We start from the raw sequence: 26,749 nt of genomic DNA, 5'->3' as shown, positions 1-26,749 counted from the left end.
GGATGTTTGCCGCAATTTCATCGCCGGCACGCTGCTCGGTGGAGGAAGGGGAAAAGGAAAACAGCAGCCCAGTGCCTTTATAGCTGCTTGCTGCTAGGCAATGTAGGCAGTGAAAACGCCTAGCCACAGAAATAACGGGTTTATAACTAATGCGGATTTTCAATTGCCATCATCATCATCATCGAACAGCCGATGCTTGCGGGGGAGTAGCCCGACCAAATACTCTCCTTCGACAAAAGTGAGTGAAATCCTTAAACAGTCTGTCTAAATTGCTGTCATGCACCCGAGCTCGAAAATTGAACGACAAAGGGGCTCGCAAGCGTACTTTAATATTGGTGGCGTTGACACCGCCCCGGGAGGAAAGGCAAGGAGCACTCGACGCAAACGAAACGCGGGTGCACGTGTGGAGGAAAGACACAGTTTTCTCATTTGTAAACTTTTGTAAACACAGCATTTCGCTCAGTCGCAACTTCTTACTACGCCGCTCTGAGGCAGGGAGATTCAGAGAAGCTGCGTGTGTACATTGCAGACGTTTGCCCGAAAAACGTTTGCCCAAGAGGGCAAGAAACGGGATTACCGCTGCGTGCGGCGCTTTGGGGATTTTCGTTCGGCCAGCGTTCCGCCCGCTCCGCCTTAACGATATTTCTCCGTACCGCAAGGCAATGACCGCGAATAAACGTGGATGTGCCTGCTAGGTGTAGAATAAACAGGCCATTTTAGCCCAGGGCCGTCATGGAATCAGCGGTCAGCAGCAACCGTGCGGACGCCTCCGTTGTCTCCTACCGACCGAGCAAACGACCAAGCGGCGAGATTCTCGACACTTCTACGCTTCCCGCCTGTAAACCTGTTGCCCAATAACGGAGCAGGCTGACTCCTCGCGGAGCCCTTGCATGTCTTATAGGTTTTCCCGTCGTTGTTGTCGTCGTCGTGGTCATTAAAGTTTCGCGTGGCTGCCTGACACGGGTTGTATCCAGGGCCTTGACTCCAAGGGACTTCGTATCCCGATTTCGCCGGTTGTTCCCTCGGGGACGACATGGCCTGATTCGCCTGGCGCAATTCGGGGATCAGTGTGCGTCGCCTGAGGCGAGAAAAAGAGCCGGGGAAGCGTTAATAGGATGTCGTTCGTGGAAAGCAGCGCTGTGATATTTCTGCGAAGAATTGGGGATGCTCCCGAGACTACTGGCTGAAATCGAGGGTATACCCGACACTTCCAGAGAAACTTGGTTTTACAAGGAAATACTTGTAGGCGGGTTGATTTAAATTTTAAATTAGAGTCCACGTCTGGTTGCCCTTATTTCGTCGTAAAGAATTAAGTGTGCAGCTTCTAAACAAGCAAGATATGAATGCAATAGGTTCTTCTAGCGACCAGCAAAGAGTCATGGAGGGACACACGGTATTTCTCATGCGCTCTATAAACCGGCCGGTTCCGTCTCTATTTAAAAAGTGGAGGATATCGTCGTAAAACAGAAGCCCGTGTACACCCTGATTTTGTCGTATAATAAGCTCGGCTGTGGCCGTCTACCCTATACTTTCAACATGGGAGAAATATACTTAGAACCGAAAATTTGATGCGCAGCTAAGGAAAGAAGGACGCGGGTTTGCGGCGAAATGAAGTTGGGCCTAACATCGACAACCGGTACCAGCAGCTCAGACTACTACTATGAGTATGACGTTGCTTGGCGCCCGTTAGGATCAACGTTAAGGTTTCACAACGTTAAGCCTAAATATCGAACATTATGTCTAACGTCACACTTTGAGGTCTGAAGTCTTCAACCGGTACCCATTCGATAGAGTACTAGTCGAACTCATTACACCTATAGCTGCACGGACCGGGTGACGTCGTGGAACTTCTAAGCGCAACTTTAAACCTAAGCTTCTAAACTATGCCGCATACCCGGAAGTTGGAGCTGTCAGTCGAGCAAAGCGTTGCATACCCACAGTAACATTTATACAGGCAACGCTGTAAAATACCAGGTTTTAAAAACGTGTGCCCGTACTCTGAATACTGTGTGCGTACTCCGAATTTTGCAAAGGTATTGCATACCCACAGAGTAGCACGCACTCGCAGTGCGGTATTGGACACACTTTAACAAGCAGAAATGTTCGACTTTTTCGCAGGATATTGCATAGTTGGCGCATCCTTACTGTCTCTCTCTCTCTTTTTTTTTTAATGAATGAGAAGCCGATCACTGTTACACACAATTACCGCACCGCTTTTCAGTTGCGCTCGACTGATATCACCATTTTCCTACCAAAAGTGTCATTTATTCTACAATCGCTGCGAAGTTAATGCCACGCGAGCGCTGCTTCTCATCCTTTCTGAAGAACAAAAATCGGATACAGATATTCTGAGCGTTGTTTTCTTTCTAGGGGTACATTTAAGCCTCGAGCATCATCCTACACACGATGGCTGATACGGCAATGCCTTCAACAAAAAAAAAAATTATGAGCCACTCAACTGTGTGAATGTGGATGACCACAACATAGAAATGACACATAATTCACGCGAAAGGTATGAGCAAATATTATTTCTCTTGGGGGTTGACGGCGGTCATCCATAAGGAGGATGATGATTGATTGTGGGGTTTAACGCGCCGACGCAACGCAGGCGATGAGGCGCGCCGTAGTCGAGGGCTCCGGATTAATTTTGACCACCCGGGGATCTTTAACATGCGCCGAAATCTCGAACACACGGGCGTTTTTGCTTTTCGCCTCCATCAGAAAAGCGGCCGCCGCGGCCGGGAATCGAACCCGCGACCTCGTGCTCAGCAGCGCAACGCCTTAGTCCCTAAGGGGAAACGTGCAGATACAGCCGTTTTCTGTTGGGCATTCGCGATAACGTTGGCTATGCCGCGAGGCGTTCTTGCACACGTAGAACCAAAATATACGGAACCCTTGTCTTGACAGTGGTACTGCACTAGGACAACTTTATGATTTGATTTGATTTGATTTGATTTGATTTGAATTGTTTTGATTTGATTTGAGCAAAAAACAACAACAAACACGTTCGCGCGAAGCCGGGAAAAAAGCTGTGGAACAGCTTGACTTATAGCCCCAGCCCCCGTATGCGACAGGCGGCAAGCGGCATTGGCCAATATTAACAAACATCAACGCAACCAAAAAACCCAAGGTTTATACAATATATACAGCGACTATAAACAGTACTGAAAATACACACTAAGCAGGGTTTGGAAATATAGGAACCTACAAACACAGTATCGAGAAAGAGGGAAATATTTATCCTTGTAACAACATCATGAGTTCTGTATAAAGATGCTGCGTATATGGGAAAAAGGAATAGCAGAAATTTCTTGAAAATTATTTAGTAAAGACGGCAATCTGTATCGCAACATTTTTTCTCCATACTTTGTTCAGCATTTTTTTTTTACTTTCCAGGCTTCAGGATTGCGAGTAGAACATATCGAAGAGAGCTTTTCTAATTATCTAGTAAGTTAAGTTTTCACAATTAAATGCTTTCTCGACGTGTTCAGAGCATGTGGTCGTGCTTTAGACCAAGACCTGAGTTTCTTTCGTGAGGGCGACGAACATCCCGGTGGGTTCTATAACTGTGCAGTGACCGTCAAAATTATAGGCCGTTTGAAACATGAAGGGTCACAAACCGGAACGTTTGTTTTCCGACGTCTCGCTCTGTAAAGACACGTGAAGCCTCGGGAGTTTTCGTTGACGGGCAACAAAAATCCGCGAAACTCTATCCATAATAGCTTCGCTTGAGAAAGCACCAGCGGAGTGATATTTCCCGGCAAAAAGCTACCGGGCAACCGGCGGATATTTTGTAGCTCCTTCTTGTGTCTGCATTTGCCTGTTTCTTCCGTACCCGTCGAGTCCAATTACGCAGAAGCGGCCTTCTTTGCATCTCCCTGCAGTAAGAAAGAATAAAAATGATGTACGCGATCATGAAACTGGGGGAAAAGGCAGGAACTTAATGTGCAGCGGCAGGGAATTCATTTACTTTATTTCTAGAATTACGGACGGATTCGTCGGTATTTCAGCTTTGGCTCAGATTTCGTTGAGTAGGCACTACATCTCCCCTGAGCTTGAGATATGCGGACCCAGTGAGTACAAGTAAAAGCAGGTCTGAAATCCTGCGATTTATTTCTTGTAGTGATTCATTTATCCCCGCAATTTATTCACTTTTTTTTCGCATAAAGGCCTAAAAGGAAACAAGGCGCTGCTTGAGTTACCCAAGCTTCTCAAGGAAGATAAAAGAACTCTACGCTGTCTGGAAACTCAAATGCCGTTCGTCGGCGCGCTTTTAGTGTCAGCATTAGCAGCGACGGGAAATATAATCGATTTCGTTATATGCAAGTTTTGGCTCAATTTTTCGTCCACCGTCTGCCGACAGTAGTATAATCAAGCTTTGCCTGCTGTATTCCTTTATAATTTAGTCCTTCAAAAAATAATGAAACCATCACGGGTGCTTACGGCCTTAATTATGTCCGTCTGACGCACCCCTCAATCCAAATTATATACCGGGTGCGCGAGGTATTTGAGAACAGAACATTGGCGTCAGGCGCAACAGAATATCTCTAGCAAAATCAGCCATATTTTCACGAAACTTTGTGAAGTACTTCTATTATGCTTTGTTTCAATAACTACGCAATGAATCCGCCATCGGCAGCAATAAGCGATTCGATTCGCCTTCGCAAATGGCTGCATGCACGAATCAGGTGCTCCTTAGAGATGTTGGTAATTGAGTGAGAAATGGCGGTCTTCAGCGAGTCTTTTGTATTATGTGGCCCTTTGTTGGTCTCTCTCTAAACGACGCCCCAGACATAGTAGTCGAGCGGATTTAAATCTCGAGGACTAGCAGGCCACAAGTTGGGAGTGACATGGTCGCAGAAGTTGTCAGCCAGCCACTATTCGGTGACGCAGGTGATGTGGGTAGGAGTCGACTCTTTCTGACAGACATCTGGTCTTCATTTTGAAACACTCTCTATCGATGGCTTCACAACGGTTGCAAGCACATCCACGCAACCAGCAAAATTAACACGGAGTCCTGCAAAAAAGTGTGGCGGCACGACGTCACCCTCATTGCGAACAACGGATAACACCACCGCCGGAGAAATTAAGGAGTTCTGACAATGTCTGACCGCTGACTGCGCTTTTTTCTTTTCGCCACAGATGCCACGTCACTGCCACAACACATCAGTTCTGTCCGCACCGTGTTAACGAAACAGCTCGCTGCTTTCAGAAAGGTGGCAATTTCCAAGTCGCTGTGGTGAGCGGCCAGCGCGACGAGGACTGCATGAAGTTTCATTTCCTGCTTCAACTTGTACACTTCCATCTTAACGAACAAGAAGCCGCACGCCTATAGATATATGATGAGGCTGCTGGTGTGTAGGGCGACAAGGAAAGGCGTTCTCAAATACCTCGCGCACCCGGTGTGTGTGTGTATATATATATATATATAGCGAATGGGAAATGAGGGGCTCGGTGAAATAAGACAGAAAATAAGGGTTGACAGTCAAGAAAACCTCGGAAAGCAAAGGGGAGGTTGTGGTGGGTCACAGAAAGAGGTGAAGAATTTTTTGAGTCAGAAATATTCAAAAAGATTGAGTCAGAAAGACTAAAAAAATTCTTCATCTCTTTCTATGACCCACCACAACCTCCCCTTTGCTTTCTGAGGTTTTCTTGACTGCCAACCCTTATTTTCTGTCTATATATGTATATATATATATATATATATATATATATATATATATATATATATATATTGGAGGTCGTGGGTTCCGATCCCACCCGGTGGGCATTTTTTCTCCACTTGCTTTCTTCCAAAAATTCTCTATCAGTTTCAATGACCTACCGCATCCTCCCCCTTTGCTTTCCTTGGCATTGTTGGCTGCCAATTCTTATTTCTGTATTATTTCGATCGACGAGCCCTCATATCACAATCTGATTCGCTACATGCATAGCGAGGGTCTCTGTTCTGGCAGTCTTGGTGCCATAGAAAGCTTAAGAGGGTTCAACGTCGGTCGACCACTCTTGACATGTCGTAGACGCTCGAGTCACGGCCCGGGGGTAAAAAAAGAAGGTCCCATTCGCCCCGAGTATTCCGAGTGGCGCTGGCTACCACCCTTAAGCGCAGACAACAAATTCCCTAACCTAAATACCCGAGAAAGTGGAGGGGAAAAACAGCCCCACCGGTAGCGTAGTGGTCATCGCACCAGACGCGTATTCTGGAGGTCGTGGGTTTGAATCCCGACCGGCGGGCATTTTTTCTCCACTTTCTTTCTTCCAGAAATTCTTTATCTGTTTAAATGACCTACCGCATCCTCCCCCTTTGCTTTCCTTGGCATTGTCGGCTGCCAATCCTTATTTCTGTATTATTTCGACGAGCCCCTCGTTTCCCATTCTGATTCGCTACATATATATATATATATATATATATATATATATATATATATATATATATATATATATATATATATATATATATATATATAGTTGAGAAAATAGTTGACTCACGATTAAAAACAAAAACAGTGGTTGACTGATGTTTCGACTGGAGGACCAGTCTTCATCAGATGAAGACTGGTCCCCTACTCGAAACATCAGTCAACCACTGTTTTTGTTTTTAATCTTGAGTCAACCATTTTCTAAACTATCTCTTCTGGCTCCTCGAGAAGTTTCTTCTACTGCTTATATATATATATATATATAGCGAATCAGAAAATGGGAAAATGAGGGGCTCCGTGAAATAAGACAGAAAATACGGGTTGGCAGTCAAGAAAACCTCGGAAAGCAAAGGGGAGGTTGTGGTGGGTCATAGAAAGAGATGAAGAATTTTTTGAGTCGAAAAGAAAGTGGTGAAAAAATGCCCGCCGGGTGGGATCCGAACCCACGACCACGACCACTCTCGACATGTCGTAGACACTCGAGTCACGGCCCGGGGGTTAAAAAGAAGGTCCCCTTCACCCCGAGTAGTCCGAGTGGCGCCGGCTGCCACCCCCAAGTGCAGGAAACAAAAATACCTTAACATAAATACCCGAGAAAGTGCTGGGGAAACAGCCCCGCCGGTAGCGTAGTGGTTATCGCACCAGACCGGTATTCTGGAGGTCGTGGGTTCGGATCCCACCCGGCGGGCATTTTTTCACCGCTTTCTTTTCGACTAAAAAAATTCTTCATCTCTTTCTATGACCCACCACAACCTCCCCTTTGCTTTCCGAGGTTTTCTTGACTGCCAACCCGTATCTTCTGTCTATATATATATATATATATATATATATATATATATATATATATATATATATATATATATATATATATATGATGGATGAACCCATGATATCCTTGGCTCCTCTTGTACAACCATCCATAGAATAAAATAATTTTTTTAAACATTGCGTTGTCCACCGATGTCTATCTGAACATGCTGCGCCCGTCAGCCGGATACAAAAAAAATAAGGAGAGAGAGAGAGAGACTTTAATGAACACTAAAGAGGTCAGCCCACGAAAAAAGAAGACCCTTACTGCTCACACCGACTGCGATTTGAGTTTCAAAAAGCCGCGCACGCCATGGAGAGAGAAACTGCAGTGTGAACAGTAAAGTTTATTTTTCTTCTTTTCCTTATTGTTGGCTACCATCTTTCTTCCGCGCGATGCAATATTGCACTTCACGCAAAAAGGTGCGAACCTGAGAATACAGCGACCCCAATAATCTGGAGTTAATTTTCCTCTACTGCATTTTGAAAGCGAGATTGTCTTTCATTCGCACCAATCACTGCATGGTCTTGTAACTGTGGCCGGCCGCGTCGCCAGCAGAACAAAAATCCCCAGGTGAATAAGTGGAAAGGACAGTATTCGCTCCTTTCTGGGCCTCAACCGCCTTTGATAGTTTTTTCACTTTGGCATACATCTATGCAGAAGAACACGGACAAACTTTTTTAAATTTTTTTCATTAAACACACTTCGTGGCGTGTACCTGCTACTTTTACAAAGTGTTCGGCAACCTTACGAGGAAACTATTTAGATCGAGTTACTCTCACAAAACTAATAAAATGCCCCCGCTCCCTGATGCAGCCGTGCGGATGCAAAGAAAAGCCTCGTCAAAATAAATGGAGAAGCTTCGCTTCCTCACGCCCTTTCATCATGGCATACGAGAGTACACAGCGTACACATTGGCACATGTACAACGTATTGGCACAACGTTGGCACAACGGCACAACGTTGGCACAACGGCACAACGTTGTGGCACAACGTATTTCCCGTGGCGGTTCAACAGAAAAAGAAAGGAGAACTTAGCGACAAAGCATTGATTTCTAATTCCCATATACATAGACCTCCGAAAACTTCCCAAAATTGTAAACGAATATGACGTTTCCTGTATTTAAGCATCAATTCATCCGTCTGTGATCCATAAAATTCCAACTCCTGAATAGGAGACGCAACTGTACATGCGACATAATCATTGCGTAAAAAATTACGCCGAAACTTCTATCAGTAATAAAAGTGGTGACTAGGAATCATCTTCGCCTTCAAACAAGTGCACAGACCCTTTCTCGTGGTTTGACATGCCAAATAAGCGTCACCCGTTGTAACCGCCAACAGTTGCTTCGAAAAAACTTTGCCTCCGCGCAGCAATGTCGTGCGGAGAAACACCCCAAAGTGCGCCTCCAAAGAATTTTCTTTTCGGTGGCGAAGCCTAGCCACGTGGCGCCATCTACGATGGGAACAGCTGAACTGGATTCCGTCAACCACCGGCCTCCGCGACCGTGGCGCTTCGGGCAAGGCCACGTGTCTCGTCCGTGCCTCTAGCGCGGGAAACTGCGCAGATTGAAATTTGTGTGATCTGACAATTCGATGCGTTATGCCAGTTCTTCCACTTCAGTGGCTGCACAGATTAGGCGATCTGAATACACAAAGATAATATGAGTTTTTGAGTTGATATAAGGGTAGTTTGGGTTCCCGGTCGGGTCCCAGTCAGCCTGCACGGGCAACCAAAGCTCTTTTGGCGTTACTTCCACAAGACAGGTCACAGCTTTGTGAAAAACTTCATTCTGTATGAAACTGAAAATTTTGTGTGCATCATCTTACATCCTTCCGTTGTTACAATTATATTTCTCTTTTTTTTTAATCATCTGGCGTAGCAAGCCAGCGCGACGGCCCGGCTAACATCATCGCCATGTCCATTAAAGTCTATCTCTCTCTCTCTCTCTCTCTCTCTCTCTCTCTCTCTCTCTCTCTCTCTCTCTCTCTCTCTCTCTCTCTCTCTCTCTCTCTCTCTCTCTCTCTCTCTCTCTCTCTCTCTCTCTCATTAAGACAGATGTGGGCTTGTCGCGCTAGGATACACGTGATAAAGAAATAATACGAGGCCCAGGCCTACAAACCAAATTTGGAAACAAAATTGGGCTGTATTTGTATTTGAGCCCCCACGTGAGAACACTAATCATAGCTGAGTAATAGGTTGGAAAAACTGAAAGGGGGAGTCGCACGATTTTTTTTTTTTTTGAACGCGCATAGTAGTAAACATATGCTCTTGTGTCCAGCCACGAGCCACTCTTTTTCAAGCTTTTCGAATGAATCGTGCACCAACGGTATACATTAACATCCTTCAATGCCCTCGTATAAGAGCACTGCACGGACCGATCGAGTGTAGTCGTATTTGTACGGGTTTACAAAAGCTAAACGGAATGTTTTAAACGACCAGAATTCTGAGCCCTCGCAGTTGCATTTGAGTTTGGAGAACTAATTGACGCAACTCGTGAGAACGAGAAGACGAAGAAGAAAAAAGAAAGGAAAGGCCGGGAGGTCAACCAGGTGTAGAGCCCGGTTTGCTACCCTGCACTGGGGGAATGCAGGCACAAAACAGGAAGGGAGAGAGCTTTTTCCTTGTAGCAAAAATTCACAGAAAGCATTGCTATCGGCAGGGTTCATGTTCGGCTACGAATTAATGGGTCGTGCTACATGCCTTGACCATTGCTATACGTAGCCATTGAAATGCGATGAACGTCGAACCCAAAATATTTTTCGGAAAAATATTATTAAGGATTTCATAATCGAAAACAAATGGGCACTTCAGTTAACGGAAAGAGTCCAGTCCTTGAATAGCTCGAGATGTTAAGCATATAATTATGTTCAGAAGTGCCTTTCTGACTTTTTCGGAGCTTTTTATTTGTTTCTTCGTTTCACGTTCAATAAAAATACAACTGGTGTTCTTTTTTTCCCTTTTCAGCAGTAAATTGCTCACGCCTATGGATGACTTACACCCGCTTCCGCGGACTGTCCTCTTCGTCCTTCGCTGTGCCTTAAACGGGCCATGAAGACAACATACAACTCTATTTATTCTTAAAGAACTACGCTTCAATAGTTCGCTCAGCTATATTCCAGCCACGAAATACCTTTCTTAACCAAAAAAAAGCAAGAAGCATAGAAAAAATTTCAAATTGTGCGCTACAGTGGTGTGTTATAGGCTGGAGTGAAGTAATAAGGGCCAGCACTGGAAACAGTTTTCAGTGTGTTAACTGTACGGTACCATTCAAGTGACGCGATCAAACGGAACTAGGGGCCCCACTACAATCATCCAGTCACGTGTCACAGTCACGTGTTCGGCGTCCGCCAATCGCACAAACAAGATTCTGTGACGTCACAGAATTATTGCCGTAAAGTGGCCAAGGAGTCACTGCTGCTTCACATGTTTTCTCTAATATCTATATTATTGTTAGTGCGGAGCACTTTAGGGGCTCGCCTTGTCGTCTTAGCTCACTGTAACGGTCGATGTCAGACGACTGCCGGAATCAGGCGGTGCCGTGAGATAACGGAACCAAGTAGAGCCAGGCGTTCCGTCGTAGGGCATCCCGCAGAGGCTTCGAAAACCAAGTGGTTTAAATAGTCATAACCATTCGGGACTCGTGAAACGCTGCCGGTTGTCATACATCTCCCCGTTGTTTAGCGCGAAGAAAACTGCAGGTACATTTGACGCAAAATATATGTATAACTAACCGGCAGCACCCGCGTTCATTCAGTTCGGAACGCTCATTGGGTTGGTTTTTGAGATAGTAAGTGAAAAAAAAAAATTACAGTGCGACGCCGGCACGTGCGGGAAGAAAAGCAAGCACAAAAAGAACAGAACTCCCGCTGGCGCTGAGGCAGGGGGCGCGCGAGCACTGCGAAGGTGGGAAATTTGAATTGCTTTGGGTGGTAGCAGTGAGCTGATAACGGCGCCACAGCCCATTTTGGCGAATCACTTTCTCTGCACTTCTGTCCGCTTTAACAGGGCATCTGTAGGGGCTAGTTGGTGCTGCATAGCTTGAGTGGAGAGCGCTTAAACTTTGACTAGTAGAACAAGGACGAGAAAGGCTACAAAACAGGACGACTCATTTATTAACGCAGATTGAACATGTATATACACGCGCTTGTCTGAAAAAAGGGTACAAAAGGGCTCCGGCTCCGGGAACACAATAAAAAATGAACGGCTCTGGGAACACAAGATAAACGCGCCGACCAACTTGGCACAGCATTATGCAAGATCTTAATGCACGCCGGAGTACCATAAAACGACAGTGCTCCTGAGGTTGTGGGCCTGCTCTCTACGGCATGCCAAGGAATGAGGCACACTGCGGTTGCGTGAAAGAACTCTTTACTTACATCTTCCACCACGCTGTCGCCCGTCCGGGCATACACACACACACCATCATCACACTTCTCCCGAGTCCCCGCGCGCGCGTGTTTCCGTCTCCAAAACGCCGTAACACCAAAACTTCCGGTGACGTCACACAAAAATAAAAAACAAAAAACAAATACGCAGAAGCCGTTTATGCATTAAGTAGTAATAAGGGTACTCATAAAAAGTAAAAATATTGCTGCGCATGTAAGCATTTGCATCGAAACGTTTCACGCATTAACGAAAGTGGGGTGGATGCGCCACGAGCGCCTACTAGTGGCACTAGTGGTAGAAAGCACCCGTAAAAAAAAAAAAAAAAGACACAATGGCGTTTTCTGATGTGCGATTCGTCCCACGAAGTTTGTGTAGGAACTGTACGAATGTAGTGCATCATAAGGCTCTAAAGTCGTCTGCGCCGTGTGTGTCTTGCCGAGTCGTCATTTGTGCGTGAGGGAGTCGTGGTGGGCTGTTTTTACTCGTAGCGTCGTCACCTATCTCCTGCCGAGAACGTCCTGGCTTTATTTGTTGCTGGTGTGATGTGTGTCTGTGTAAAATCTCCCTGATGGAATTTGAGTGGCTTTGTTCTACGACAGCAGTGGTGACAAGCTACAAGGGTTCTTTTTCTGGCTGTGAACATGGGCTCACCCGACGTTAAACGTGAGGCCTACGTAGCTGGTGTTACAACTCACATTCTAGTTCACTCTAATGACAACGGAAGGTATCCTTTACGGAGTGGTTTCGCAGGTTGCTCTGGGCGGTAGTACAATCGGAGCAACGATGCGTTTTTATCCTGTACACAATCGTCTGAGACTGCGTATCTTACAAACAAAGCACTATGAACGAGCGCGAATATTGTTCAGGTAATCAAATGCGCTGGCGTTATATAGAGTGTTTCATGACTGCTATGGACTATGGTTGTTCGTAAGCATGAGTAGTTATGTCGGCTGTACAGATACACTGCACTGCACATCGTGTGTGTGTGTGTGTGTGTGTGTACGCATATTACATAGGTGGTGCCACATGTTGGCATCTACGGATAATATGGTGGCACCTGGTGCTTCTGCGAGCCACTACATCTTTCCCTCCCGGGGAACAAACAATCATTGGACTAGACAGTCCTGTCTGCACAAATTACCAATACGGTCACTGTTTGTGTGCAGAAATCACCAATACAGTCACTGTCTGTATGAGCCCTGACAGCTGTCGAATCACTGCACGTAATCTTGGAAGTGCACTGGAGGTCTGCGATTTCTCCTGGGCCGGTCAGGTGGTGGCCCTGGCATTAAGTCCATTTCCCTCTACCGGTACACTGCACTCCTCAGTGCCAGAGCCTGGAGCCAGACTTTGTGGCTGCGAACCTTGCGGCTGTGGTGGGCTCGGTGGCACATGTGATGGTACAGTGCGTGAAGACTCAAGTTGATCTGCGGATGAACTCGCAGATTGTGTTTGTGGCGGACCCCCAGGTGCAGTGATCCAAGTCTTCGATGGTGCAGCTGTACTTTGGTAGTCCGTCAACAGGGGCATGTTGTACGTGCAAGAGTTGTCCTTAGTTTCTTGCCCTGGTGATGCCTCTTTTGGGACCGCTGATAGCTGTGAAGCGTTCCAAGTTAGACCGTCTTCCAGATAGAAGGACCAGCGGCCAATTTTTTTGTGGATTTTTAATAGTGGTCCATAACTTGGAGTCAGGAACTGGCCCAGGAACTGGTTTCTTCACTCGTATGTAGGTGCCAACTTGGAACTTGGGGACTCTTGCAGCTCGCTGTTGCTCAGCGTATGCCTTACTTTTTCGTTCACACTCTGGGACTCTTTTTCCTAGCGGGCTCATCTCCCGTGAAGGATTTGTGCTGAAGTCAGCTGTCAGCTGACCAATGACGTCCAAAGAAGTTCTCATGTGTCGGCCATGTAGAAGAACGGCCGGGGAGAGACCGGTGGTGCTGCGAGGGGTGGCTCTGTATACTCCCAAGTACTCAGTCACAGTTTCCTTCACTGGACGCTGCTCGAGCAGAGCCAGTTGCATGTATGACTTCAGTATACGATCAAATCTCAACGAGACCACTTGCCTGTGGGTTGTACACGGCAGAAAAGATGTGGTTGATTCCACGGTCTTCAAGGAAGGACTCAAATTCCCTTGATGTGAAGTCGACCATGAACAGACACTATTTCAGTAGGGTAACCCTCACGTACGAAGAGTGCTAGAAGCAACTTCGTCGCCGTGTGAGTGGTAGCGTCAGTGCAAAAAGCCACTTCTGGCCATTTTGAAAAATAATCAACTACTTAAATGGCAAATCGTTAGTCTCCAGGTGCACGCTGAAAAGGAGCAACAACGTCAATAGCTATCTTGTCCCAAGGTTTGTCAGGAAGAGGAATTGGCTGAAGTGGTGTGGGTGAGATCTTGGCACTTTTTTCCGCATGCTGACAAACGGAACTGCGGATAGCTGTTTCATCATGTTTGCCGAACCCTGGCCATCATACTTCTCTTGTAGGCATTGTTTGGTTTTCACGATACGAGGGTGGGATTTGTGAGCCAGCTGGACAAAACTTGCTGTGAGCTTGACAGGAACTGCGATGCGCTTAGTACGGAAGAGCATGCCATCAACTGCTGTCAACTCCTTTTGGACTTCATAGTATGGAGTCAGCTTAGGTGCCTGATTCTTGCGGGGCGGCCACGATGTCTGCACGTAACGGGAAACTTCTCGTAGAGTGTTATCCTCCACTGTCGCTTGCCTCAGTTCATCTTGACGTACAGACGTCACCAGAGACACTATTTCTTCAGACTGGCGTGGTTTCGTGGTGGGCGGTGACAACTTGTTTGAGTGCTGTGGATGCATTTCGGGGCGTAGCATTTTGGGGCCTTGTGTCAATGTTTTACTTGGTTTGTGTCAATGTTTGGCCACAGTAAGGCAGTGTAATTCTGTGCCCACAATCTGGAGGCCAAAAGCTTGTACGGCATCAATACCCAGAAGTGATGTTCCACTTGGGTAATGTGGAAAGTCACTACAGCTGTTTCCGATTTGTGCACAGTCAGGGCAGGGAACTGTCCACGCACAGGAATTTGTCGACGTGAAAAATCCAGTAATGTTAGTTGCGATTTCTTCAGCTCAGCTTGGTCTCTGAACAGGTTTTGAAAGCTTTGTTCTCCCATTATCGACACAGCTGACCGTGTCCACTAAAAATTTTATGATGTGCCGGGGTGATGCCAGAAAAACAGGTTGAACCCCGACATCAAAGTAGACACCCGTACGCTTAATTATCAGTGTGAACAGTAAGAATGTTCATGACACTCTCAGCGTCTTCCTCTGGAACAATTTCGGCGACTCTTCCACACCCGCGACGCAAACTTCGACAGTACTGTTGAAAGTGACCTCGAGGCGGCCACACGTGAAGCAGGTTCAACCGCGGGCTACGGAGGTTGACAGTTGTCACTTTTGTGCGCCGCAATTTCCACACGCAGCTGTGTTTCTGGAGTACGGGATGACAGTGCCACTACATAGGACACTACAGTAGTATTCTTTACAAGTTATGAAAAAGGAACCAAAGACATTGCTGGATTTGGACCCCGTCATTGCAGAAAGCTGAAAGTGTGGCCCCGCGGCATTACTTCACATGTTTTTGATAAATTGATTTTAAAAATCCAATTACACGCAGTGTTTCATTATGCCTGCTACGCTGCTGGTTCGTTGTTCCCGTTGCTAATGAAAGTGGCATCAAAGGGGCCGACTAAGGGTGTACTGATCTCAAATTGCCGTTATTTTGTTGGCAGTGTTGGATTCTGTCTGAAGTGTCGTCAGCTATTAAAGTTATTTTGGAATTGTGCAGTGCATTTCTGAGAAATGAACCCAGCAGTTTATCTTTCCTTTATTTTTCTTCAGAGTTTGTAAAATGACCTTCGTGAGCAATAAAAATGTGCTTCATAGTGATGGCTGGAGTTTCATGATTACATTTTGGTGCTTGTGCAGTTTAACAGTAGAGTAAAAATTTTTCCAAAGGAGTTTACAAAGTGTATTGGCAAACAGTCAGGTGTCCAGCGTCCCCTTACAACGATAGAGCCATTATTCTACCACGTGGGACAATTTTTTCAGAGACTTCCCATAAATATTTAGTTTGTTTAGATTCAACACCTCTTCCATACACTTGGAAGTTATTATTGTTCTAGCAACTATGACGAGTTGGAGGGGCTTTAGAGTGATGTGTCACTGATTTTCAAGCATGCACAGTTGCATCTGATTATGCAGCTGCTGTAAGAATAGAAAATGATGCGGCATATCAGAATAGTTCAGGACCTTAGCGCTTCATGTTGCTGCATTTCAAGAATATTCTGGCTGTACAGCTGCAGTAAGAATAGGAACCGGTTGCCCAGCAGGTTGCAATGGTTTGATGTCAGTCCTTCGAGGTGCTAATGTTGCTCCTTTGCAGAGGTGGGCTGTTGCTTCTGACTAGAAGGCTACGGCAAGAATTGCAGACTTATGTAGTACGCTGGAATGGATTCATGTGAGGCCCTCGGGCTGTAAAGCCGCTGCTTCTCAAGCACACCTCTTGTTTACAGCCATGAAGCCGCGGTGAGAGAACATGCCAGGGCTTGAGACTGTGAAGTTGGTGCTTCTCATGAACACAACAGTGTAATTTTTGTATAGGACCCACACCTCCACCATCACGTTTGCCAGCTCTCCCAGTATTGGCGTTTTCAATGTGCGTGCGCAGCCTGCACAGCTTTCATGGTGCGGAAAACACTACTCGAACACTGCGCCATGAAATAATTTTCTTTATGTTGTGCGACGGCTTATGAAGATACGGCATCACTTTCACCTTGTTTTCATGGGGATTGTGCATTTTTGTTTTGCCTTTTAAACTTAATACAGAGGCAGTCTGCAACTGCCTTAAGCACTGGTGTCAGAAAACCCTCTGCAGAAAAGCCTATGAGTCTGGCGGTCAGTGTGTTCCTGGATTACGTGGACACAACTTTTCTGCAGTGCACTGCAGAAACGGAATGTGGCTATGCCTCATCAGCGATGGCTCAGAGGTACTGCACTTGCCTCATATGAGGGAAGTACTGGGTTCGAATCTGTGCACCGCCGGGCACCCACTGGTTTCTTTAATGGGTACAGGTGTCCCTGGTCGAGTGCGGACTTTTGAAAGGATAACTCGCGCCTGGAAAGCTGCCTTTACCCTTGCGAGGGGCTTCTGACCTTTGTCAATCTGGTGGGGCCCCGGCCTTCTACAACACCGCATTGCCAAAGGGAGGAAGAGTCTGGCGGCATGTCCTACCACAGGCGGTTACTGAGTAGAGTGTGCAACGCTGCTGTGGAAGTCACCATGTGCATTCGTGTGCCTTGGTGGTGCCGGGCACCTATTGAGAAAATAGGTACAAGCCTGGTGCTCGGCCCTTGTTACCACTAGAAGATGCTCCTGGCGTGTGACTACACTTGAAAAGTTGACCCAGCTTGTACAGGAATCACCTCTATGCAATTAGGTGGCTAGAAAGTGCAATTTTTTTTTGGTTTGTGTCCCCACACGATTGATAAAATCAATATAAGAAAAAGGGACTGCTAGCACACATCTTCACCTCAAAAATTGCAATTAATGGGACAAAAAGTCTACGCAAATTGTAGCAAAAACTGGAAAGCGGCAATAAAGTACATAAGTAGTTTACTGAAACACTGGCACTGTCGCCAATTACTGAAATTTTAGAAATTGGAGCTGAGCTGGTGGTAGATAGCGGCATTGGAGTTGTAGAGAATAAGTGAAAAAAGTTTTGTCAGTGGCACCTGCATGATTTCGGTGACACAGGTTTTGGGAATTACATTCTCAGATGTAGGCTATAATTTATATTTTAAGCACCTGCAATGCAGCCTACTAGGGAATGGTGCTATGAGATGCCCCGTACCCTACACTGTACCAACAAAGTGACGTGACTCTGGTCTCTGAAGTTGAACCACTGTTAGATGGTACGGTCAATAAACAAAACCGTTCGCAAATGACAGTCAACAGGTGCAGTTTAATTTTAACGCTCTTATTATCTGCTTTTGCTGCTAACCTTCCAATTTTGACACATACGCGTTCTGGGGAAATAGAAATTTCGAGAAATGTGAGCACGGCCCCTGCAAAAATGGTCCCAACTCAGCGATTATATCACCGTTTGTTAGCTGGCTGAGAAAGAAATCGTGCAATGTACTTTCCGCCCTTGCATTTCAGAAATAAAATACACAGAACTACAACTTTTTCGGAGGCTGTGTTTTTGTTCGTGAACTTGACTAAAAATAGTTACTACAGGTGCAGGATGCGCTCTTTATCAAGCGAAGATAAGGTGACGGGGATTTCGAGAAAGCCCTTGCTTATATCGTTCCGTCCAGGCGGAACGCCAAGCAGCTTTCCCGGCTCACAACTCGCATAGAAGGCAGTCTGTGTGCATTTTTACCATACCGCTACCGCTCACTGTTAATTAGTAAATACCCTTAATAATTACATTGATAATTACAGGTTCGGCGACGGGCCTCGGGGCAAGCAACCGCACTGAAATGGTCCATGTGAAAAGCTTGGCATACTGCTGAACAACAATGCGATCACAACCATCACAACCATTGTCACTCGATAATGTAAACACAAGCAGCGCGCCATCGCCTCCTGTACGATGATCGCGCTCGCCCGCTGTTTATTATTATATTATTATTTTTTTTTATAACTGCTGCTACCACTAGTAGGCGCTCGTGGCGCATCCGCCCCACTTTCGTTAATGCGTGAAACGTTTCGATGCAAATGCTTACACATGCAGCAATATTTTTACTTTTTATGAATATCCTTATTACTACTTAATGCATAAACGGCTTCTGCGTATTTGTTTTTTGTTTTTTATTTTTGTGTGACGTCACCGGAAGTTTTGGTGTTACGGCGTTTTGGAGACGGAAACACGCCCCCGCGCGCGGCTCTTCCTCACCACCGCCCGCTCCTTCACCCCACTGCCCGCTGCCCCGTGTCCGCCAGCGCCATCTCTCGGGCCCCGACGTCCCCAGGTTCCGCGGCCCGGTAGCCGCATGGCAGGCGAGGAGGGCAAGGGAAGGGAGCTCGCGGCGTGGGGCTCTGGGCAACACCCTCTAGGCCAGAAGGTGTCGTGCCAAGGCGCTCCCCACAAGGTCAAGGATAAAGATGCAGCGCGAGATATGGCAAACCTACTGCATGGTGTCTGGAAAAGAAGGAGAACACGTCAGCGCACCATTTATCACCTTATCAAAAAAGGGAAATAGACTTCTTGTCGCGCTAAGAACTGAGCACTGGCTCCATGTAACACCATGCGCACTTGTAATCACATACGCTCAGACTTTTTGTAGCCTCTTTTCACACAAGCACGTGTATATACATGTTCAGTCTGCGTTAATAAATCCGTTGTTATTTATTTATTTATTTATTTTTAAAATACTGCAGGTCATACATCGCTTCGCGCTGCAGTTGCGCTTCGTCCTGTTTTGCAGTCTTTCTCGTTCTTTTTCTACTAGTCAAAGCTTAAGCGCTCTCCACGCAAGTTCTGTCCGCTTTCACGCTGAGTGGAATGGCTTTAGTTTTTGTTGTTGTTTTTTTTAAGTTCGCAATAAATTCGGAACAAGGCAGTGTCTCTCATGAAACAATTGCATGCATTTTGTCTTCATGGCCCCTTTAAAGTTCGGCTGCACGTCCTTCCAGGGCGGATATCTTCACGGGCTCATCTGCTTGCTTTCCCTTGGACGCAGGTGAAGCGCTACTGCGTCGCACGGCAAGGGCGCTCCTGCTGGGGACGTCATGATGGACACGCTGTCCAGCGACCCCGAAGATACGTCGTTGCAGAAAAAGAAAGCTAAGGTGAGCCACAAAAAAAGAAAAATGCTACCCAGTTCAAGGTGTCAGTGCGTTTGGACGGCTAAGCCAATTGGTGCACGACACCAAACAACACGATTGAAGTGGGCGCAGTCCGAACGAGCGCAAGAAACGAAACACGATTGTTTGTAATTTGCGAGTGAGCATACTTCTCAGTTATGCTGGTCAAACTTGGAAGGGATACAGTTTTATCCTAACAGAGAAACGTTGGTCTGTACGTGATTTTGTGGAGCTGCCTGGAGAAGCTTAGGAGGGGCGGATTCGATATTCATTACACACGCTAAAATAGAACTTCTGGTGGCTATGCAGTCGCTTGGGCAGTGAAACGTGATATAATTTGTGACTTGATTTGCGTCAATAAAGCAAGATAAGTCTCCTGTTACTATAATTTTTTTCTGGAAGATCATGGATTAACGGCAAGTGGGAATTATGAATTCTTTACAACTGCACAAAGCAATTATGACAAGTAAATAAAACTCAGCGTGATGATATAGTCGCCTTCGCTCCCAATTGCACTGTTTTCTTTTCAGATATATGAGTTAGACTGAACTCTACAGAAATTGATTGATTGATTGATTGATTGATTGATTGATTGATTGATTGATTGATTGATTGATTGATTGATTGATTGATTGATTGATTGATTGATTGATTGATTGATTGATTGATTGATAATGGAATCCTCTTTACTTTGCGGTGATGTGTGCCATCGCACAAAATAAATAATTTAATGTGTCAATTTTGTACCACTCTTTCAATTTTTGCGCAACTCCAAGTGTTAGGCTCAAATTAAATTTTGTCCGTTGCAAGTGGTAGTTAGCCTACACTATATCCCGCTCCCTGCTTTCCCACCATCAGTATACCAAACTTCTTTTACTCGCCTCTCCAGCCTTTCAGTTTACTTTTTCTTTATTGCCTTTAAACCATAGAGCTCATGGGAGGCGGATACTCTTCCCTTATGGATTTGAATGGATGCGGTCACACTCCTACTCACAGTGCGAAATCCTTTCTGTTACCTTTCCGCAGACTACGCATACCTCTTCAATTAAGATACGTCTGATGGGGGCGAAAAGCGAAAACCCCCGTGTGTTCGAGATTTCGGCGCACGTTAAAGATCCCCAGGTGGTCAGAATTAATCCGGAGCCCTCCACTACGGCGCACCTCATCGCCTGTGTAGCGTCGGCGCATTAAACCTCATAACCAGATCAGATCATTTAAAGTATGCTTTCCCGCAAAGCTCTTCGTTCGAAAGCAACCCGCTAATAGCCTCAAAAAGCTAAGCACTGTCCCAGGAGTTATTACAGAGGTTTTCCTTTCTGATACCGAATTTCGCTAACGACGTTATCGATTCCATTTTTTTCCCTGCATTGATTCGTTTCCGTATGCTTTTCATCTTGTTTGTTGTTGTTCCCTTGGCTGTCTTGGCTTCTCCCCTGATCTTTACACATTACATAGTTAGCCTTCTAGTCTTTCCTAGCCACTGTGTGTCCACGATTTCATGCAGAGGAACCTGAACACTTAAGCCATTTTTCCCATGGATCCATTGTTATTGACACCTTCTTAAAACATATTTGACTCTCAGCTTCTGAAGCGTGAAACGGAGCCCAGCCCACGTCTCCCTCCGTTGCTTCGTTAGTTGTTTTAAATTGCGCCCTGGAGTCAAACGGCCCGCGGTTCTCTGGTTTGTTTCTAGCCGTGATAGTGCGCCTGATTTTTATCCGAATACGACATTCGCAAATGTTAGGTTTGAAAGCATTACACCCTTACTCCTCGCCCTACTTCGTATTTTTTTATACCCCAACAGAACTTCAATCATTACAGCTGCGTGTCTCTTTCCTTTAATTTCATGTTCTTCCGCGTGACTTATTAAGTAGTTTTTCTATTCGTTCATCCCCACCGCAAATATTTGCATTTCTTGGCTCTGGGTATTTCCCCATGCTGGATTGATCCTGCGCCAGGGCTAGTGTCATTAAAATCCATTACTCTCAATTTTACAGCGCTAAACTTTAACCCTAGGTCTGTGGCAATTCCTAGCCCCCGATATTTGAGGCGGTTTTTTTTTTCTTTCAGAATGAGACAGATCCACAAATTGAAACTAAGTCAGCTAAAACTGCAGTCGCAATAAAAACTCGGCAACTCTCCCCTGAATAAATAGGTCGCAAGAAAATAGTTTCGCCTTTTATTTAATAACGCCCTGCAAACGCGTAATCAGATCATAGCTCTTATCGGAAAGGAGTCAAATCCCGCTATTCACGGATAAAAATGAGTCAAATCTATCTGCCCAATGGGAGTATGCTTTTGGCTGGACTATTCGGACTGTTTCGGGGGAGGGTGGAAGGCCGGTTCAGTCTTTTTTTTTTTTTTTTTTGCTTTTCGGAGCTGTGTTATCATGAATTCAGACGGCAGTTAGGAGATCGGCGACAGATCTGTCCCCAGACGTCGACATCAAATTTAACGTGAGAAGTGAACGACATGAAACTGAGAGATGTGAAACTGTCATTTCAGCTCATCTTCCCCGTCTATAGGAAGTAACTCTGGTTATATTTATTTTTACTCCCATATGTACCATTTTAGTACTTAGCCAAATATCCGACGATTACCTCTTATAAGCCCTGAGAAATCTCCCCCCTCTGTGGGTGCGAACCACTTCATTAATGTGAAGAAGTACATATGAGCAGCCTTCTTGGGCAGCGTTTTGGAAATTCATGGCAAGTCGACGAAGAGCTTGCTTATTTCGTGAGTGCCTTCAGGCGTGCAGAAAATTATCCTGCGGAAGAATTCGAAAAGAGCGGCTAATTCTGCCAAGACTCATCATCCCTTCATGTATAGTTCTACTGTTCTTAAAGCCCTGTTGCACATGTCTATTGCCTTTTCCTTCATAACTCCGACGCACCATTCTAGAAAGTCAACGTAATGAAGTTTTTGTAAGAATGCCGCATTAACTAGTGTTTAAATTAAATACAATCCAAATACAAACTTATCATTCGTTTATTTATTTATTTATTTATTTATTTATTTATTTATTTATTTATTTATTTATTTATTTATTTATTTATTTATTTATTTATTTATTTATTTATTTATTTATTTCAATACCTTCAATGCCCGGAGGGCGTTACAGAAGGGAGTGGTTATGTTTCAAATACAGAAACCATTGTACATGGGGAGATCAACTTACAGTAGAAAAGCGGTTTAGATGTAGCAAACAATAAGGTTTCCAGAAATTATAAAGTGCTAATGGTATTATACAGTTTCAAACAAAGAATTAAATACAAAGCGAGCATACGAGCAAATTCAATTAAACCCACCTATCAAGAAAATATTGCTGAAATTCACCGCATAACTTTTAAATACTTGTGGCCATAAATAAACTTCCCCTAGCTGATAAGTAAAATATAGAGCGCTGCATTAGATCCGGCGACAAAGTTCTGCTTACTATTTCAAAAATCCGCTTTAGGTGGATTTGGCTCATTTCGAAGAAAAACGCCTCATTTATTATCAACTAACAGAACAATGGCGCCTGCGTACAGTAATCCCGAGCTACTTTGTCGTGCTACATTTGCGTCAATTTGAATCGTAACTGACTTCCTTGCAGATTCTTTTCTAACCCCGCCACGTAAAGCATAAACAGTAGTGGGCTCAAAGGGCATCCTGTTTGAGTTCTCGGTGGGTGTTGACCTTGTGTGTGCATATCTTCTCTTGCCATGTAAGGCGCCCTCTATTATTTTGATAATTTTTTTAAAATAACTGTGTTACCTCGTCATCTAAACCCTGGAGTTCCAGCACGCTCCACACCGATTTCCTGTTTAAGGTGTCGTATGCCTCTTCAATGTTGAAGAATGTTACCCAGAATTGTGTATTCCCAGCTTTAAAAATATATATGCACTGTGACACAAAAAGATGATATCACGAACATATTTGTACCCAAAGAGCAATAACAGGAACGTGATCGAGTTGAAGAGCGAGGGGGAGAAAGTGGGCGTTGCGTTTTGGTGTGCGAACGCCGGACACGATTGAACCATTGGGAAATAGCTGTATACACGTCCGCTGCAAAAGCGATTGTGAGTGTCAGTCTCCAAACGGCACCCTGTTATATCGGCCGAGAGCGACGATGAAGGCACGAAAGCTTGGGAATGGGTCGCACGATTGGCACATCAACTACAGGCGTCTCCGCCGAGATATACCAGCAGCATGACACATTTAACATGTTTTACAGGGAAGCTGTTTTTGACTAGGGTTCCGTGGATTTCATGTGTCCGTCAAAAAAATATATAAGCGCATATTTGAAAACGCCCTAGGGATTGCGAATGGGCCATTAATTCCCTGCGGAAAATTTAATTTTGAATGCATTTATCCTTTCCGCCGCTCACCGCAGTTTTCGGGGCACGTTGGCGAGGGGTCGGTGAGAAGGTAGTAGACAAAAAGTAGAGGACCCTCGGTAACTGCAGCAACAGGAGGGTTTCTTCGACGTTTCGGACAGACTCCGAATGCACTGTCGAATAAACGCTTCCGTCGTTGCTGTTACCGAGAGTCCTCTGTTCAATATTATATATGTATATGTATATGTATATGTATATGTATATGTATATGTATATGTATTTGTATATGTATATGTATATGTATATTTATACAGGGTGTTGCGACGATAACTGGAACACTTTAAAATTTTTTCCTGAGCGATCCGCCGCTCTGTTCGCCCTCAAACTTCACACAAAGGTCGCATTTTGTGGTCTATTTTGTTTGACACCGGGAACAACAACGGTACTTACCTGTTTATTCTGAAAATAAATAAAAACAATTTTCGCCTATGAGAAAATGGCCGCTGATTTGGACGTGCGAGCCAGCGCATGTTGATGTTGGAACGACGGAACCACCTGCAGAGTGAAACGCATGTTTGGGATTCACGTACGGAGCCAAATGGTGCAGCAGACGATCAGAAAATGCACCTAGAAATTAGCTAACAGACGATCAGAAAACCCGGTTTTCGGGCTCGCACGTCCAAATCGCCGCCATTTTCCCATAGGCGAAAATCGTTTTTATTTATTTTCAGAATAAACAGGTAACTACCGTTGTTGTTCCCGGTGTCAAACAAAATAGACCACAAAATGCGACCTTTGTGTGAAGTTTGAGCGTGAACAGAGCGGCGGATCACTCAGGAAAAATTTTTAAAGTGTTCCAGTTATCGTCGCAACACACTGTTTGTATATGTATATGTATATGTATATGTATATGTATATGTATATGCATATGCATATGCATATGCATATGCATATGCATATGCATATGCATATGTATACGTTTATGTATACGCACACGCGCAATCGAAGTGATGCAGCTTGGTTAAAGGCAGCTTTCACGCACGGGACGTGTCCGCGGCGTCACATATGCCATCTTCCGCCTCCTCCTGATTATCACTGCCGGGGCCAGTTGTAGCGAACGCGTGTCGCAGTCGCGCGGCGGACGGGCCGAGAGCAGTTGCCGCAGGGATTCTCGGCCGTGACGCGGCTGCTGCGCGCATCGGCGGCGTTTCGTTGACGCGTGCGGGCTCGCGAGAAGAGCTGACCCAATTTGAAGCGAAAGCGACTCGCGCAGCCGCTGCTCGAGGTCGTCCGTGCTCGGGCCCTTCTCTCTCATCGTTCGTACCCCCGTGGTTCAGTCCGCGCCCCTGGCGGTGTCGAAGGTCGCGCCTTGTCATGCTGGCCGTCCGAACCGCGCAGGCAGGAGATGGCAACGCTCTCCGAACGCAGCGTTGTCAAGCGTTGCCTGCTGTCAGAGCGCATGGAACGCCGGTAGCAGCGAGGCCAGTGCCTCGGCGAGGCACAGTCAAGGCGGGAGGCCCCAAAGGCTCGCCTAATTAGTGGATGCTCAGCGAGGAAAGGGCAACAAAAAGAAAACAGTGGCACGTACAGAATGTGGTACACAGAAGTGCGGCTGGCTTTCATACGGGAGCAGCACGTACGCCCTGCAATAAAAAGGCGCACATTCACGTAAGCTATCGGATTTGAAGAGAGGATGAAGAGCATGAGAAGCCATTCCGATTTGTGCAGCGGAGGTGGATGACCAGCGAGGTTGCTGCCCATCACACAGGGTTAGATGAAGAGTCCATGTGTTTATTTTCATCATTTGGTAGTGGCAGTGACGACGGCTTTTTGATTTCTGTAATATACACTGATTGGTTTGTTCACAATCTTGGAAAGATTATTGGCCAAAGTTGCGTCTATACACGAGCGTTTTTGAGTAGTTGGGTGACTTGGATTTGTGTGCATGGCATTTCAAAGAAAATTCTTCTAGCACAATCTGAGTGAACCACTCCTTGACTGGTTTTGAAATGTCCACATTGCAGACTCCAACGATGATCGCTGCGGTAAAGTCCTTACGGCTAAACCATGCAAAGTGCATACAGCTGTTCGTTTTAGGGTTTTACATATTTTTTTTTCATATCGGGGGGTAAAAATCGGCTGCTATTTTTCAAACTAATAATCGGGGATAAATCGGTTTTTCTTGTGAGACCAGTTCTAAATTCAGGTTTTTTCGGGTTAAATCTACAGATGTACTAAGTAATACACCAACTTTATCAGAAGTTATCACGAGCTTATCTCTAACGCGTTAAAATGGGCGTTTAATTCAAGCTGGTAATCGGGGGAACATCAGGGATTTTTAACAAATACTCTTCAAAATTTGGCGTTTGTTTGGAAATGAATCAGTAATGACGACAGTAAAGAGCAATGGTAACTTCTAATAAATCAAACATTTTACTCACTAAGAGTTGGTCATCTCTTTTTTACACATTCTTGTTTACATACCTTATCATCTGCATGCGCCACATGTCGGTCTCCATTCTAGACCAGTCTGATCCTTGCCGGGAGAAAGTTCTCTCGACACTGCAGCTTGCATTAATTGGGCACAACACTGTCAGTGCAGCGTTTGCCAGCCTGGGGCAGCGAGCGGCAGAGCCTCGCCAATAATCAAGAAGTACGAAAGCTGTGTTTGTGGGGCTTGCTTCCAGCAAGTACTTGTTGAGAACGGCGGACCGCTAGCCCACATTTGAGCAGATCGCTTCTTTAAAAAGGTTCATTCGGGTACAAATCGGGTTTGACCCGAAAACGGACAACCCTAAAAGTGCGTAGTCATGATCCTGCCGATGGAACGCTTGGGTGTGCCTGGATATTTGCACACAGCGGACGTCACAATTCCATCTTTCATTTGTATGGCCCCAAAAAACCCACAGTCGGTGTCATCGACCTCTTGCGAACCAAGAGTAATATATTTCGTGAAAGTTAAGTGTAAACG

At 45.5% G+C, this 26,749-nt stretch overlaps 1 protein-coding gene across 1 annotated transcript in view; it reads left to right on the top strand.

The window, feature by feature from the left end:
• The window catches only part of LOC144178457 (uncharacterized), a 193,776-nt gene that overhangs the window by 160,298 nt on the left and 6,729 nt on the right, over positions 1-26,749 (top strand). Inside the window, exon 3 of the mRNA XM_077706329.1 lies at positions 19,336-19,444. Within this exon, the coding sequence (XP_077562455.1) occupies positions 19,385-19,444 (60 nt within the window). The 5' untranslated portion in view covers positions 19,336-19,384. The remainder of the gene's footprint in view (positions 1-19,335; positions 19,445-26,749) is intronic.

The sequence above is a fragment of the Haemaphysalis longicornis genome, unplaced genomic scaffold (genome assembly GCF_048455015.1).
Source record: "Haemaphysalis longicornis isolate Haplotype H1 unplaced genomic scaffold, Haemaphysalis longicornis Haplotype H1 scaffold_4, whole genome shotgun sequence".
Taxonomy (NCBI): Eukaryota; Metazoa; Arthropoda; class Arachnida; order Ixodida; family Ixodidae; genus Haemaphysalis; species Haemaphysalis longicornis.
This window is presented reverse-complemented; position numbering and strand designations above follow the sequence as displayed.